Source organism: Pristiophorus japonicus, chromosome 4, assembly GCF_044704955.1.
Source record: "Pristiophorus japonicus isolate sPriJap1 chromosome 4, sPriJap1.hap1, whole genome shotgun sequence".
NCBI lineage: Eukaryota > Metazoa > Chordata > Chondrichthyes > Pristiophoridae > Pristiophorus > Pristiophorus japonicus.
Window position 1 is genome coordinate 266,414,702 of NC_091980.1, and position 13,040 is coordinate 266,427,741.

General features: G+C 40.0%; 1 protein-coding gene across 1 annotated transcript; it reads left to right on the top strand.

Annotated features, from left to right (window-relative positions):
• Window positions 1-6,272: 6,272 nt before the first annotated feature.
• fkbp3 (FKBP prolyl isomerase 3) lies at window positions 6,273-12,824 on the top strand. The gene is made up of 7 exons (XM_070879418.1): window positions 6,273-6,413; window positions 6,864-6,965; window positions 8,515-8,628; window positions 9,610-9,745; window positions 11,276-11,343; window positions 11,858-11,955; window positions 12,441-12,824. The coding sequence occupies exons 1-7, from the start codon at window positions 6,309-6,311 to the stop codon at window positions 12,493-12,495; spliced, it is 678 nt and encodes a 225-aa protein (XP_070735519.1). The 5' UTR covers window positions 6,273-6,308; the 3' UTR covers window positions 12,496-12,824.
• Window positions 12,825-13,040: the final 216 nt, after the last annotated feature.

A 13,040-nucleotide genomic window follows, 5' to 3' on the forward strand; every position in this document is an offset into this window, starting at 1 on the left:
CACAGAGCACAGCACACACACAGCTTTCTAACATGGCAGGCAGCTCTGTTGGAAGCTTCTGGAACATGCCTGGTTCTGTTTATTATTAACTCTGTAGTTGCAGTACACAATATGTCCACATCCACAATGTAGCGCTACAAACATTACAAGCTTACAGACATTACACTTCTCCCTCCTTAATGAAGAAGTTATTATAACATCATACATAACTTGCATGTTTATACATAACACAGGATATAGACTTATTTTTTTTCCATATTTACAAATTTAACTTAACCACTTGTTTTCTGTTTCGAAGAGGATACCTTCGCTCTCGAACTGAACCTTCCAAACATGGTGTCGAATCTAAACTCATTTGAGGCTCATCCTGAGGAACGTTTTCCTCCTCGGAATTTCATTGATTTTGATTTGAACTCACTCTAACTTCAGGCTGTTTGTTTTCCTGACTCGTACCCAGACTTATATTCTGATTTTCCCTTGGATTTGTTTCCAGTACACTAGATACTGGTATATCAAAACTATCTGATGAGTCAGAAATAATTAAATCATTCCCACCTTCAACTCCTTCCATGTCTGCAGGTAAAATATGATCAATATGAACAAACCTAACCTGTCCATTATCAAACATCTTTACCAAATATGTGCGAGGACCACATATCTTCACCACTCTTGCTAGTAACCACTTTAACCATTTATGGTGATGGTTCTTCACTCTCACCTTCTGGTTTAATTTCACACTTCTCTCTTTTACTCTACCTCTGTCATGATTCTCTTTCTGTCTTAATTGTGTCTCTTCTACGGACTGTGCCAAATTTGGTTTTAACAACGAGAATCTGGTTCATGGCTGTCATTTGAGAAACAACTCTGCTGGTGTTCTACCAGTAGTTGTGTGAGGAGTAGTACGATACGTAATCAAAAAATTAGCCAATTTGTGATCCAATGACAACTGTTGTTTCCTTGGATTTGGATCTAACATTTGTTTTATGAGGGCACGTTTTACAATTTGTACAGTGCACTCGGCTGCACCATTCGAGGCAGGGTAGTATGGTGGAACCTTGGTATGTTTCACACCATTTTTGCTCATGAACTGTGCAAATTCTTCTGAACGAAATTGTGGTGCATTATCCAAAACAATTTCTTCTGAGAGACCAAATGAAGAAAATAATCTTCGTAAAATGTCCAATGTTTTACTTGTTGTTATTTTCCACATTGGAAACACCTCAACCCACTTCGAATGGCTACCAATCACAATGAACACTTGTTGTCCTTCTAGTTCAGCAAAATCAATATGTAGCCTTTGCCACACCCTGGGAGGCCATTTCCATGGCTGTAATGGTGCTGATGGTGGTTGCTTGCTTATCGATTGACATGTTGTACACTGACTCACGATGTGACGTAGTCTATATCTTTATCAAGACCTGGCCACCATAAAAACTGCATGCAAAACTCTTGGTCAAGCACATTCCCAGGTGCTGGTCATGGAGGTCTCCTAATAATTTGGACTTGAATTTATTTGGTATAACCACTCTTGCACCCCACATGATACAATCTTTATCGACTGATAATTCATTCCTACGAATGACGAATGGATGTGTATCTTTGTCTGTTACCTGGTTTGGCCATCCATTTGCAATATAATCATACACCTTTGACATCACTGGGTCACATTTGGTTGCTCTACCAATCTCTTCAGCTGTGACTGACAGTTCATTAATGTATGAAAAATAAAACACTTCTTCCCTATCTGGTGTAGCTTGTGATGGGGAAGGCAATCTAGACATAGCATCAGCATTACAGTGATCAGCTGATCGTCTGTATTCAATATCATATGTATATGCTGACAAAATCAAAGCCCATTTCTGCATTCGGGCTGCAGCTAATGTTGGAACTGGGGACTTTGGATGGAGGATTGCCATCAGGGGCTTATGGTCCGTAACGATGGGAAACTTACAACTGTACAAGAATTTGTGAAACTTCTTAACCCCAAAAATTAATGCCAAAGGCTTCCCTTTCAATTTATGCATAATTACTCTCACTGGCACTGAGAGTGCATGAGGCAAAAGCAATTGGTTTCTCCTCCCCACTACTTGATACATGAGAGATTACTGCCCCAACTCCATACAGACAGGCTTCACATGCTAGCTTAATCTCCTCAGATATGTCATAGTGAACTAACATGGTGCTCTCTACTTGCTTTTACACTCCTTGAATGCTGTATCGCATTCTTTTGACCACTTCCAATGGACCTGTTTTTTCAATAATTCATTCAGTGGATGTAATACTGCAGCCAAATTTGTTAGGAACTTCCCATAATAGTTCAAAAGACCCAAGAATGAACGAAGTTCAGTGACATTCCTGGGAGTGGGTGCATTTCTAATTGCATCCAATTTTTCCATGGTTGGATGTAAACCATCTTTGTCTACTCTGTACCCTAATTACTCCACTGAATTTTTAAATAACTCACACTTATGAGCAGACACTCGTACTCTGTGCTTCTCTAGCCATTTGAGGACTTCATTCAATATGTTATTATGAATTTGCCTATTTGGTGCTGAAATTAGTATGTCATCCAAATAACATACTACCCCTTCAGTACCTTGCAAAATCTGGATCATCACCCCTTGGAATATGGCAGAGGCGGAAGACACTCCAAATAGTAGCCTATTAAATTGATATAGGCCTAGATGAGTATTTATAGTCAAGCATGACTTGGACTCCTCATCTAGTTCAAGCTGTAAGTCGGCATTCGTAAGATCCAGTTTTGAGAAAATCTAACCACCTGTCAGTGTTGTGAACAAATCTTCTATATTCTGCAATGTATTGGGGACATTACTCTCTAGAACCTGGTTTACAGTTACTTTATAATCACCACACAATCTTACCTCACCATCGGACTTAGGTACAACAATAATGGGTGTAGTCCAATTACATCGATCAATCTTACAAATAATGTTCTCAGTCTCTAGTCTTTTTGAGTTCTTGCTCAACTTTCTCCTTGAGTGCATATGGTACGGAACGTGGTTTGCAGTAAACCGATCTAGCGTCCTTCTGTACCCTGACATGCGCCTTGAAGCCTTGGATCGAACTGCCCGTTTCGCAGAACACCTTCGGATACTTCTTGATAACATCATCCGTTGATGCAAATCTCGTTTCCACACGGAAAATCTCAGCTTCAGTGATCTCAACCAATTTCTTCCTAGTAAGGCAGGCTTGTCTCCTTTCACTACTATTAGAGGCAAGTTCTGAAATTGATCTTTATATCTCACCGGTACGGTGATACGACCTACCACAGGAATTTTCTCTCCCGAGTAGCCTCGCATCTCTATCTTGGATTTCTTCAGTTGGAAATCACACAATTTGTCGCGGTATAGCGACTCCGGAACTACACTCATGGATGCACCCGTGTCGATTTCCAATGGTATTTTGAATCCCGCAACCTCTATGTGGATTTTGATACTTTTTGAATCGCTGTGCGTTAACCTCGTGCTCCTGATGACGTGCAACTCTAACATCCCCACGTCCTGTTGTTGTTCTTCCATGCTATGTAGTCTCTGGGGATTTCTACTCATAGCTTTTAACGCTGGACTCAGAGCTTTGAAAAATGCTTTACCCTTCAGTCGGCATGCCTTCGCAAGTCGCCTGGTCTTTCTGCAGAAGAAACACTCTGCCTTCACATATGGACAACTTTGATCAATGTGTTGTCCCAGGCACCTATAGCACGACTTCGACGCTCTGTTAGAATTTCCAGTTTCTGAAACTTTGGGCCCCCACCGCCTTTTACTTTGAATCTTCAGGCGATTTACCTCGGTTGACTGACAACTGTAATTATTATGAAATTCTCGGGAATATTGATCGACCATGCTCATTGACCTCGCTGTCTGACAAGCAAGCTCAAAAGTCAAGTCATCCGTCATCAATAACTTTCTTCTGATTGCATCATTATTCAGCCCACAAACAAAACGATCCCGCAATGCTCGGTTTTGAAAGTTTCCAAAATTACAGTGAATTGATAGCTTTTTTAATGCTACAATGTAATCACTGATACATTCATCAGTCTTTTGATTTCATATACCGAAACGATAGCTTTCAGCAATTTCTAATGGTTTGGGGTTAGAGTGCTGCTCCAGGTTCGTTAAAATCTCTTTAAGCGTTGTGTCCTTTGGCTTGTCAGGCACAAGCAGATTTATCAGTGTTTCATACAATGCCGGTTCAGATTCCGATAAGAAGATAGTTCTCTTCCGTTCCAATATCGTCTGATTCTGGACTGCATTGTCTGGAACTTCGATTATGTTATTTGCAGTGAAATACATTTCTAGCCGATCCACATATGCTTTAAAACGTTCCCGGTCATGTCTATATTCACCCAAATGTCCCATTACATCTGTGGGTGCTGCCATTTTAATTTCTAGCTGTTCACACCGTGTGCTGTATTTTATCTCGGATTTTGTAGCTTTTTCCAAAGACAGAAGCTTCCAAAGTCTCTCTGTCGGCTGGCTGAATCCTTCACCAACAAAATTTCAGCTTTAAATCATCCGAAAAATCCCATCTCATTGCCAAATCTGATATATTCACAGAACACAGCACACACACAGCTTTCTAACATGGCGGGCAGTTCTGTCGGAAGCTTCCGGAACATGTCTGGTTCTGTTTATTATTAACTCTGTAGTTGCAGTATACAATACGTCCACATCCACAGTGTGGAGCTACAAACATTACAAGCTTACAGACATTACAGGTAAAAAAACAGCAGTAATTTTACTCTGAATAGAAATATGCTCAGTGCTATGGAAGAGCAAAAGGACAGGGGGATTTGGGGATACAGGTTCACAGGACATTAAAAGCACTATCTCAGGTTGATCAGGCTGTAAAAAAATGCTAATGAAATTCTAGGTTTTATCACAAGAGGTATAGAATATAAAAGCCAAGAGGTAATGATGATCCTTTATAAAGCCTTAGTTTAGAGTACTGTGTGCAGTATTGGGCTCCAAACATTAGGAAGAATATTAAGGCTTTGGAACAGGTATAACCCAGATTCACTCGGATGCTGGCTGGCATGAAGAAATAAAAATATGAAGACTTGAAAAATTGGGTCGTTTTTCATTAGAACAATGCAGAGTGTAGATGATAGAATAGAAGTGTTTAAAGTTATGAAAAGATGGGACAGAATAGATAAAAGCAAACTATTCTCGTCGTTGAGGGGTCTGGAATGAGGGACCATAGATACAAGAGGTCAGAGATTTAGAACAGAGGGCAGGAAAAACAGTTGTGTGGCTGTGGAATTCACTTTCAGGATTAATGGTTGAGGAAAAAACTATGGGGGTGATTTTAACCCTCCTCCCTACCCACCCCCGATGGAAAACCTTTCCCAATGATGCAATTTTAACCTTCAGGTGGATGAGACACTGACCGAAAGCAGGCAGGGGCCTCATGAATTGGTGCAAATCAGGGTTCGACTACATCAAAAGGATCCCAGGTGCATTTTAACTGGGGCCTGAGTGGGGAAGCCACCAGTTTTCCCGTCAAACTGAGGCATGTCTGCTGCTGGGAAAAATTAACTTTTAAAATTTATTTTTAAAATAAATACGTCTTTCATCAATAAAATTGTGTATTAAATATCAAATATACTATATTTATAGAAATTCTAGGTTATTTTGAATGTCAGGCATATTTTATGTAAATCAAGGAATTTGGATGCAAAAACTGTGTAACCCTGACAGACCATGCTGCCCATTACTGCACCTACAGGCTCGCAGTGCTGTACCTGACATCAAATTGTCAGACATCACTGCTGCTGACGTCTTTATAGAAAGACTTGCATTTATAGCGCACATTTCGCCACGAACACCGGATATCCCAAAGCGCTTTACAGCCAATGAAGTACTTTTATGAAGTGCAGTCAATATGTAATGTAGGGAAACGCGGCGGCCAACTTGCGCACAGCAAGCTCCCACAAACAGCAATGTCAGAATGACCAGATCATCTGTTTTTCAGTGATGTTGATTGAGGGATAAATATTAGCCAGGATACCTTTTCCATACGAGCACCTTTTTACCAATGTACAATCAGCAAGACACTTCATTCTCGTTCTATGAGAACCGTAGATAATAATTTAAAAAGTACCAGCAATGATTTTTGCTGTCATTTTCTGCTGCGGCCTGTGACTTGGGATGTTGCTGGCACTGAAATGCCCGGGGGCGGTGTGGCCAAGATGGCGGCTGTGACGATGTGCTGTGGGCGGCCACTGGGCGGCGGTGTGGCGGGTTCGGCTCCCTGAGAGGGGGAGGGAGGGAGACGGGCAGGAGACCGTCATGGCCGCCGATCCAGCGAGGCAGTGGAGCGAGGAGCAGCTGAGAAGCGAGGATGTGGCCAAGAAGGAGATTATCCAGTTCCTGCAGCAGAGCGCCTCGGAGCCGGTGAGAGAGAGAGAGAGAGAGAGAGAGAGAGCGGGAGCCGGGCTCCGGGGAGCGTGTCCCTGGCCGCCGGGCTGGGGAGAGCTTGTCCCGGGAGCAGAGCGGCGCCTGCTGCCCAGAGTCAGGCTCCACTCCCCGGGCACACAGGCACGCGGCTTGGCCTGCTCGCTTGCTGCACAATCAATCCTAATCGTTTTTACAACAGTCCCGGTCACCCCAAAGTTCACATCTTCGGATCCAGATGTGGGGTGTTGTAAAGTTACTGATTTTTAAATTTTATAAATGCAAGTCTTATTTTAAATGCATAAACATGGCAAACACTTTATAGAATTGGTTTATATTTTAAACGTATGTGAGAACGATTATCTTTTAATCTCAGAAGTTGACTATTGTATTAATTATTCTTTCTTTCACAGTAGTATTCAACATGGCATTGTGTTTTTTTTAAATTAGTTTCTTGGTGAACATAAGTTACTGGGAAACATCAAGAATGTTGCCAAGACTGCAAAGAAGGAGCAGCTAATATCTGCCTACAAACAACTTTTTGAAACTAAGGTGAAAATTGTGCCCATTATTTGATGCAATTATAACATTTTCAAGTGTGCTTTAAATACCGAGCGTTCACATTGTTATAATTTCAGCCAGTTTTATTAGAGCACGTCAGATTATTGATTCAAACAAAATCTGTATTTGATCGACGGTTGTGAATTTCTGGTTTGTAAGCCAAAAATTGGTTCACTTTAGAAGTATCCAATGCAGGGATGGATTATTAATTCATTTGATTAAATACATAGAAACATAGAAAATAGGTGCAGGAGTAGGCCATTCAGCCCTTCGAACCTGCACCACCATTCAATAAGATCATGGCTGATCATTCACCTCAGTACGTAGCATCTTATGGGGATATGTCTCAAAAGCACTTTGCATAATGAATTACTTTTGAAGTTCAGTGACTTATGTTAGTGAACATACAAAAAAATGAGAGATAGGAAAAGACCTGCTTGTCCATCCAACCTATTCCATATAATTGTGATGTCTTGTGCATCACAATACATACACTCCCCACCCAGAAGCCAATTAAAGAAAAAAATCTGTAAATTTCCTCTTCGATCTCCTTAAGTGATCAGAACTAGTCCAGCAGGCCACTCTGGTCCTGATTAATGTTATACGGTACCTATCTCTTGTAAGAGATGATCTCCACCCCAGCCAGAAACAGGTCCAGTTCTTGCTTGGAAGGAATTCAGCAAAATCAGCTTTCACCACACTAGCTGGCAGCCTGTTCCATAGGTCCACTATTCTGATGGAATAGAACCACCTCCTAACATGTAACCTAGTTCTGCCTTTACATAACTTGAGCTTGTGACCTCTGGTTCTTTCTAACCTATTCAGTTGAAGCAAATTATCTGCACAAATACAGTCTATTCCCTCTAGATGTGAGTATTCCAACGCACTCTTGGTTGGCCTGTGTTGCACCTTCCCTGGGCCCCGACCCTGCTGCTGGTCCTCGCTGCCCCTGTCCTGGGCCCTGGCCTCGCCCCTCTCCTGGGCTCCGACTTTTGAACTGAGTCACTGTTGTAATACAGGGAAACTTGCACACACTGTCCCATAAACAACGATAAGATAAATGACCAGATAATGTTTTTTTTAATTGATTTTTGATTGAGGGATAGACGATAACACTCCGAGAGCCCTCCCCAAATAGCGCTGAGGATCTTTTATGTCCAGCTCAGAACACCTGGAACCTTGGTTTAATGTCTCATCTAAAAGACATAGCAAATGGAGCAGATATTTTGCACACTGCAAGATCCCACTAACAGTAATGAAATAAATGACAATTGTACTGCTTCAACAATTGACCATAATATGTTGCAGTCTGCTTCTTGGAGGACAGTTCTGTGCTGTTAGCATAACCACTCCTCTCCAGTTGGCTAGTAATGACCCTTTAAACTGCCAAAATATGTACAGGATGAAGATTTACATCAACTTTTACCATATTTGCATAAAACAGTAAAATAAAATCGCAATTTCTTTCTTTTGGTGGTTATTGTGGTCTTTTTTAAAAAAAAAGAGAAAGAAATGACCTATTGTGTTCCTTGACCTGCAGAGGTTTAAAGGGACTGAGAGTGCGGAGAATGTCACCCAGCAACTTAAAGATGTGAAGTTAGCGGTTGCTCAGGACAAACCAAAGGACAAAAAACCTGAAGTGACTGTAAATGAGGTTAGTGTGCTAAAAAGACAGCATTATTGAATACAAATGTGTAAGGCAGTTCTATTAGTGTTAACTTATTCAATTTGATTTATAGAAATACTATGGAATATGACATTAAATAATTCATTGGCGCAGATTTTGCTGGAGTGGGGCATCTCCTGGCAGACCCCGTTAGTTAGACTTGTTTTTGCATGTTTGGGTTTTAAATTTTAGATTTTGCCCACAATGTTGCTGCAACTGTGAACTGATAACGGCGCAGCGATGGCGACAGGGCATCTGGGACCTTGGTGAACAACGGGACAAACCATGTATCTCCTTAACCAATGAGATTAAAGTGTTGAGAAATAAACAGAGGAAGGACTTGGAAGGAAAGTGAATTAGAGTGGGTGAATTAAATGTCAATTCAGGTAGAGAAAGAGAAATAGAGAGGGAAAGGAAGATTGGATTAAGAGAGAGAAAAAAAGAGACAAAGGAAAAGTAAGATTTTTTTTTAATGTCACCTCTTAATTCACAACCTGAAGGAATGAGACTCCACATTTTTAATGGTTCACTTTCTGAACAAGCAAGGTTGATTGGCAGTGTCAACAATGATTGCACCATTAAAAGGGTACTTATGCTGTTACTTACTAGACTTAATTTTCATGGAGTGACGGGGGGGTTGAGGGCGAGAAGCCGTTTTCACAAGGCTAATGGCGGAGCTGCACAGATTGGCCAGCAACCTGTGGCAATTCGCAATTCACAGGGTATCTCTTCCTTGCTACAAGTTGCTAGCTGAATTGCTCATTGATAACGACATGCATCGTTCACTTGCCATTATTTGTTGAGAAAATTCTGGGTCATTGTTTCCAAAAGCTCCAATATTCAGGCCTTGGATAATGTTGGTTTTATTTTTTCACTTTTGCTTGTTTGAACTATTACTGATTTGAAAGCTAAATAAGAGAATGAGCTTCTGTTTTAGCTATAGTTTCAACATCTTGTGATCAATTCTAGGAACCACCAAAATATACCAAAACCATGTTGCAAAAAGGAGACAAGACCAACTTTCCCAAGAAGGGTGACACTGTGCACTGTTGGTACACTGGGACATTAGAAGATGGCACAGTGTTCGACTCAAATGTTGCTTCTAGTAAGAATCCTAAAAAACAGAAATGTTTTGTAATTTAGAGGAATTAATTCAGGGTATGAGCAAGTTTGTAAAGTATGATGTTTCTTAGTCTAAGCTCATTCACATCTGTACATTTAAAGGACAGTTTTGTGCTTTTTTTTTAAATGAGTAAACTTGTCACATTTAATTATAAATTCAAATCAGCCATGCTGGAATTTTAGATCTTGCAATGTAGTCATTTACCCAGATTTTATGTAATAGAGGGAGAGGATATTAGGCATTCTTCAGAGATGATGAAAACACTTGAGCAGAATGTCCTCTTCTAATACATTTCAAATGTAATATTCGGAGGGGAAACTCTTTAAACTCCTTCCCCATTCTTAATGATGGGGGCAACAGTCTACATTTCTTCCTACAGAGCTGTCAATAACAAAGAAATGTGAGGAATGATTGACATTGAACACCCATTTACACCAATGGAGCTTTGATTATTTTTAAATGAGATACATCAATGTAAGCTGCTGTTTAAAAACGCAGCGGGTGATTTTGGCCCTCTTAAAGAGTGACAGTTTCAGAACTGTATCCACGACTTGTTTTATTTGCTAGATACAAAGGAGGTTTGAGAGTGGTGCCAGTTTACTTTCCTTCCTGGTTCATTTTTGTTTTGTTTCCACTGGAGAAGTATCTTGCCTTCCCATGACACCATTGACACCATTAGGTTAATTTGCCATATAGCAATCCCGGGCACAACCTGCATCCTGTTATTTCATGGCACAGCATGTTAATCTTTAAATTATGTTACTCTTAATGAATTGTGATAAATTAACTTGTTTCTTGAATTCCAAAAAGGATATTTCTAAGGAATTGTTATAAATAACATAATATATAAAATACACTTGGTGATACAAAAAAGTCCCAAATAGTTTCAATTGATTCTCTTTGACTTAAAAAAAAAGTATGATTTGAAAGATTGCCTCTTCCCCATCTCTGCTGAAAGTAGTGATTCTTTTTAAATTATTCATTCATGGGATGTGGATGTTGCCAGCAAGCATTTATTGCCCATCCCGAATTGCCCTCAAAGGTGGCAGCATGCTAGGCCATTTAAGGATAGTTAAGAGTTAACCACGTTGCTGTGGATCTGGAGTCCCATATTAGGCCAGACCAGTAAGGGCGGCAGATTTCCTTCCCTAAAGCACATTAGTGAACTAGATGGGTTTTTACAACAATCTGGTGATTCATGCTCACTATTTATGCCAGATTTATTTATGAATTTAAATTCCCCAGCTGCCATGGTGGGATCATTAGTTCAGGCCTCTGGATTACAAGTCCAGTAACATAACCACTATACTACCATACCAACGTTCTTGGATGTAGTTCCGCTGCTGCTGGTAGACATTAAACTGAGGCCTTGTTGGCCTGCTTAAGTGGATACAAAGACCCCATTGCAATATCGCATAAAGAATGCTGAATATAGAATAAATTATTTTTACAAGGGTAAAAGAGCTTCAAGAGAATTAACTTTAAAAATTTTACTGGCATTTTTTTTTACAGGTTCAAAAAAGAAAAAGGCAGCAAAGCCGCTGAGCTTTAAAGTAGGAATTGGAAAAGTTATCCGAGGGGTAAGAGCATAATTAATAGAGTTGACAAATTGTATATTTGTATTTGCCAAAATTGCCTTTAAATTGGTAATTGCTTTTTTTCCCACTCTTCTCGCCTTCTGTCCCGAAGGCACTGACTTGCTGCAGCTCTGTTAACTAGCACTGGTGGCCCTCTGGTAAATGTTCGAAGTGACCATTTTTCATGTGAGCCTAGGTCCTGAATATTTGGAAGCAAGTTGACAATGGAGGACATTATAACAGTCTGATCCTGTAGTCAACAAACACTTGCATCTTACAGCAGGATTTACCGAATACAATCAGGAGCTGGAATCTTGACTGCAATTTCCCACCCTTTCTCTAAGACAGCGAGACCAATTGTAGCAATTGATTTGAAATTAACCAACTCAGCACAGACCAATGGTGAAACTCGGCCCTATCGTCTGCATCATCTTTACCAATGGGGAAGCATATGTTTTGAATGACTAGCGCTTGTTTGTTGTTGCACTTTTATCATTAAAGACTATTTTCTTTGCAGTGGGATGAAGCACTTCTGACTATGAGTAAAGGAGAAAAGGCTCGGCTACAGATTGAATCTGATTGGGGATATGGCAAGAAAGGGCAGCCAGATGCCAAGTATCCCTTTCTTTATAAGAGCTTGATGATAAATCTTTTATTCCTATTGTGGATGGGGAGGAGCACATCTAGAGCACTTCTATATAAAGATTGTGTGATTATTAACTTTATTGAATGGTACACCAGTGAAATTATTTTCTTGAGAATATTTGATCAATTCTATAGGAAGATTTTTATAGTCAGAAATATTCACTCTAATGTTTGTACTTTATGCAGGGATTGTAATTGTGGATATTTGCATTCAGTAGGAAATAGGCAATGTACAAATGTCTCAATCTTATGTTGTAGTTTAACCTGACCAATGCACTGGAAGTAGCAAAGGATTGTGGGGTTCACTACAAAATGTATCAATTTTTTAGATCCATTGGTAATCTAATAAGTTGCATAGGGTATAATTTTTTATTTTGCTAAGTAATGATGTAACTTACTGAAAAAATTGTTTTTGAATGTTTGATGCAAAGTGATTCTCCTTAACTGCGTAACAGGATTCCACCAAACTCTAAACTCATTTTTGAAGTTGAGCTCGTGGATATTGATTAACTAAAAGCAACATCTTCAGGTTGATGCTTCAAAATACCATCTTTGAATCGTCCAATATTGCTCAAGAAGATCTCAGTAAAACAAGATTGCTAAATACAAAAAATATGCATCTCATGGACAAAATTGTGTATTTGTATAAAACCTTGCTGAATTTCAAGTGCTGTACATGATTACAAACCATGCTGGAGAAGTGTGTGATATATGGCTGGTAATCGTTTTGCAGATGTTTAGTTTAATTCTTGCAATGCAGAACATGGTGATGCTTGGGACAATGACCAGAATATTATAAACAAAAATAAAAATGCGTTGGCGCCGTTGCAGACTTTAAATGTCCATGACTTGTATTGTTTTTACACTGTGTCGTGTTAAATTGAGTTGCATTTCAGCCCTATATATCCATGCCTTTCATCCGACAGTCCTTTTGTGCACTTGAGCCAGGCATATTTCTCCAGTGTTGTCAGTTTCTCTCAATTGGGGCTCTACCATTGACACTGGTGCCCGAACTGAGAGAATAAATTAGGCAGCTTACCTGTCTATGGTCACTA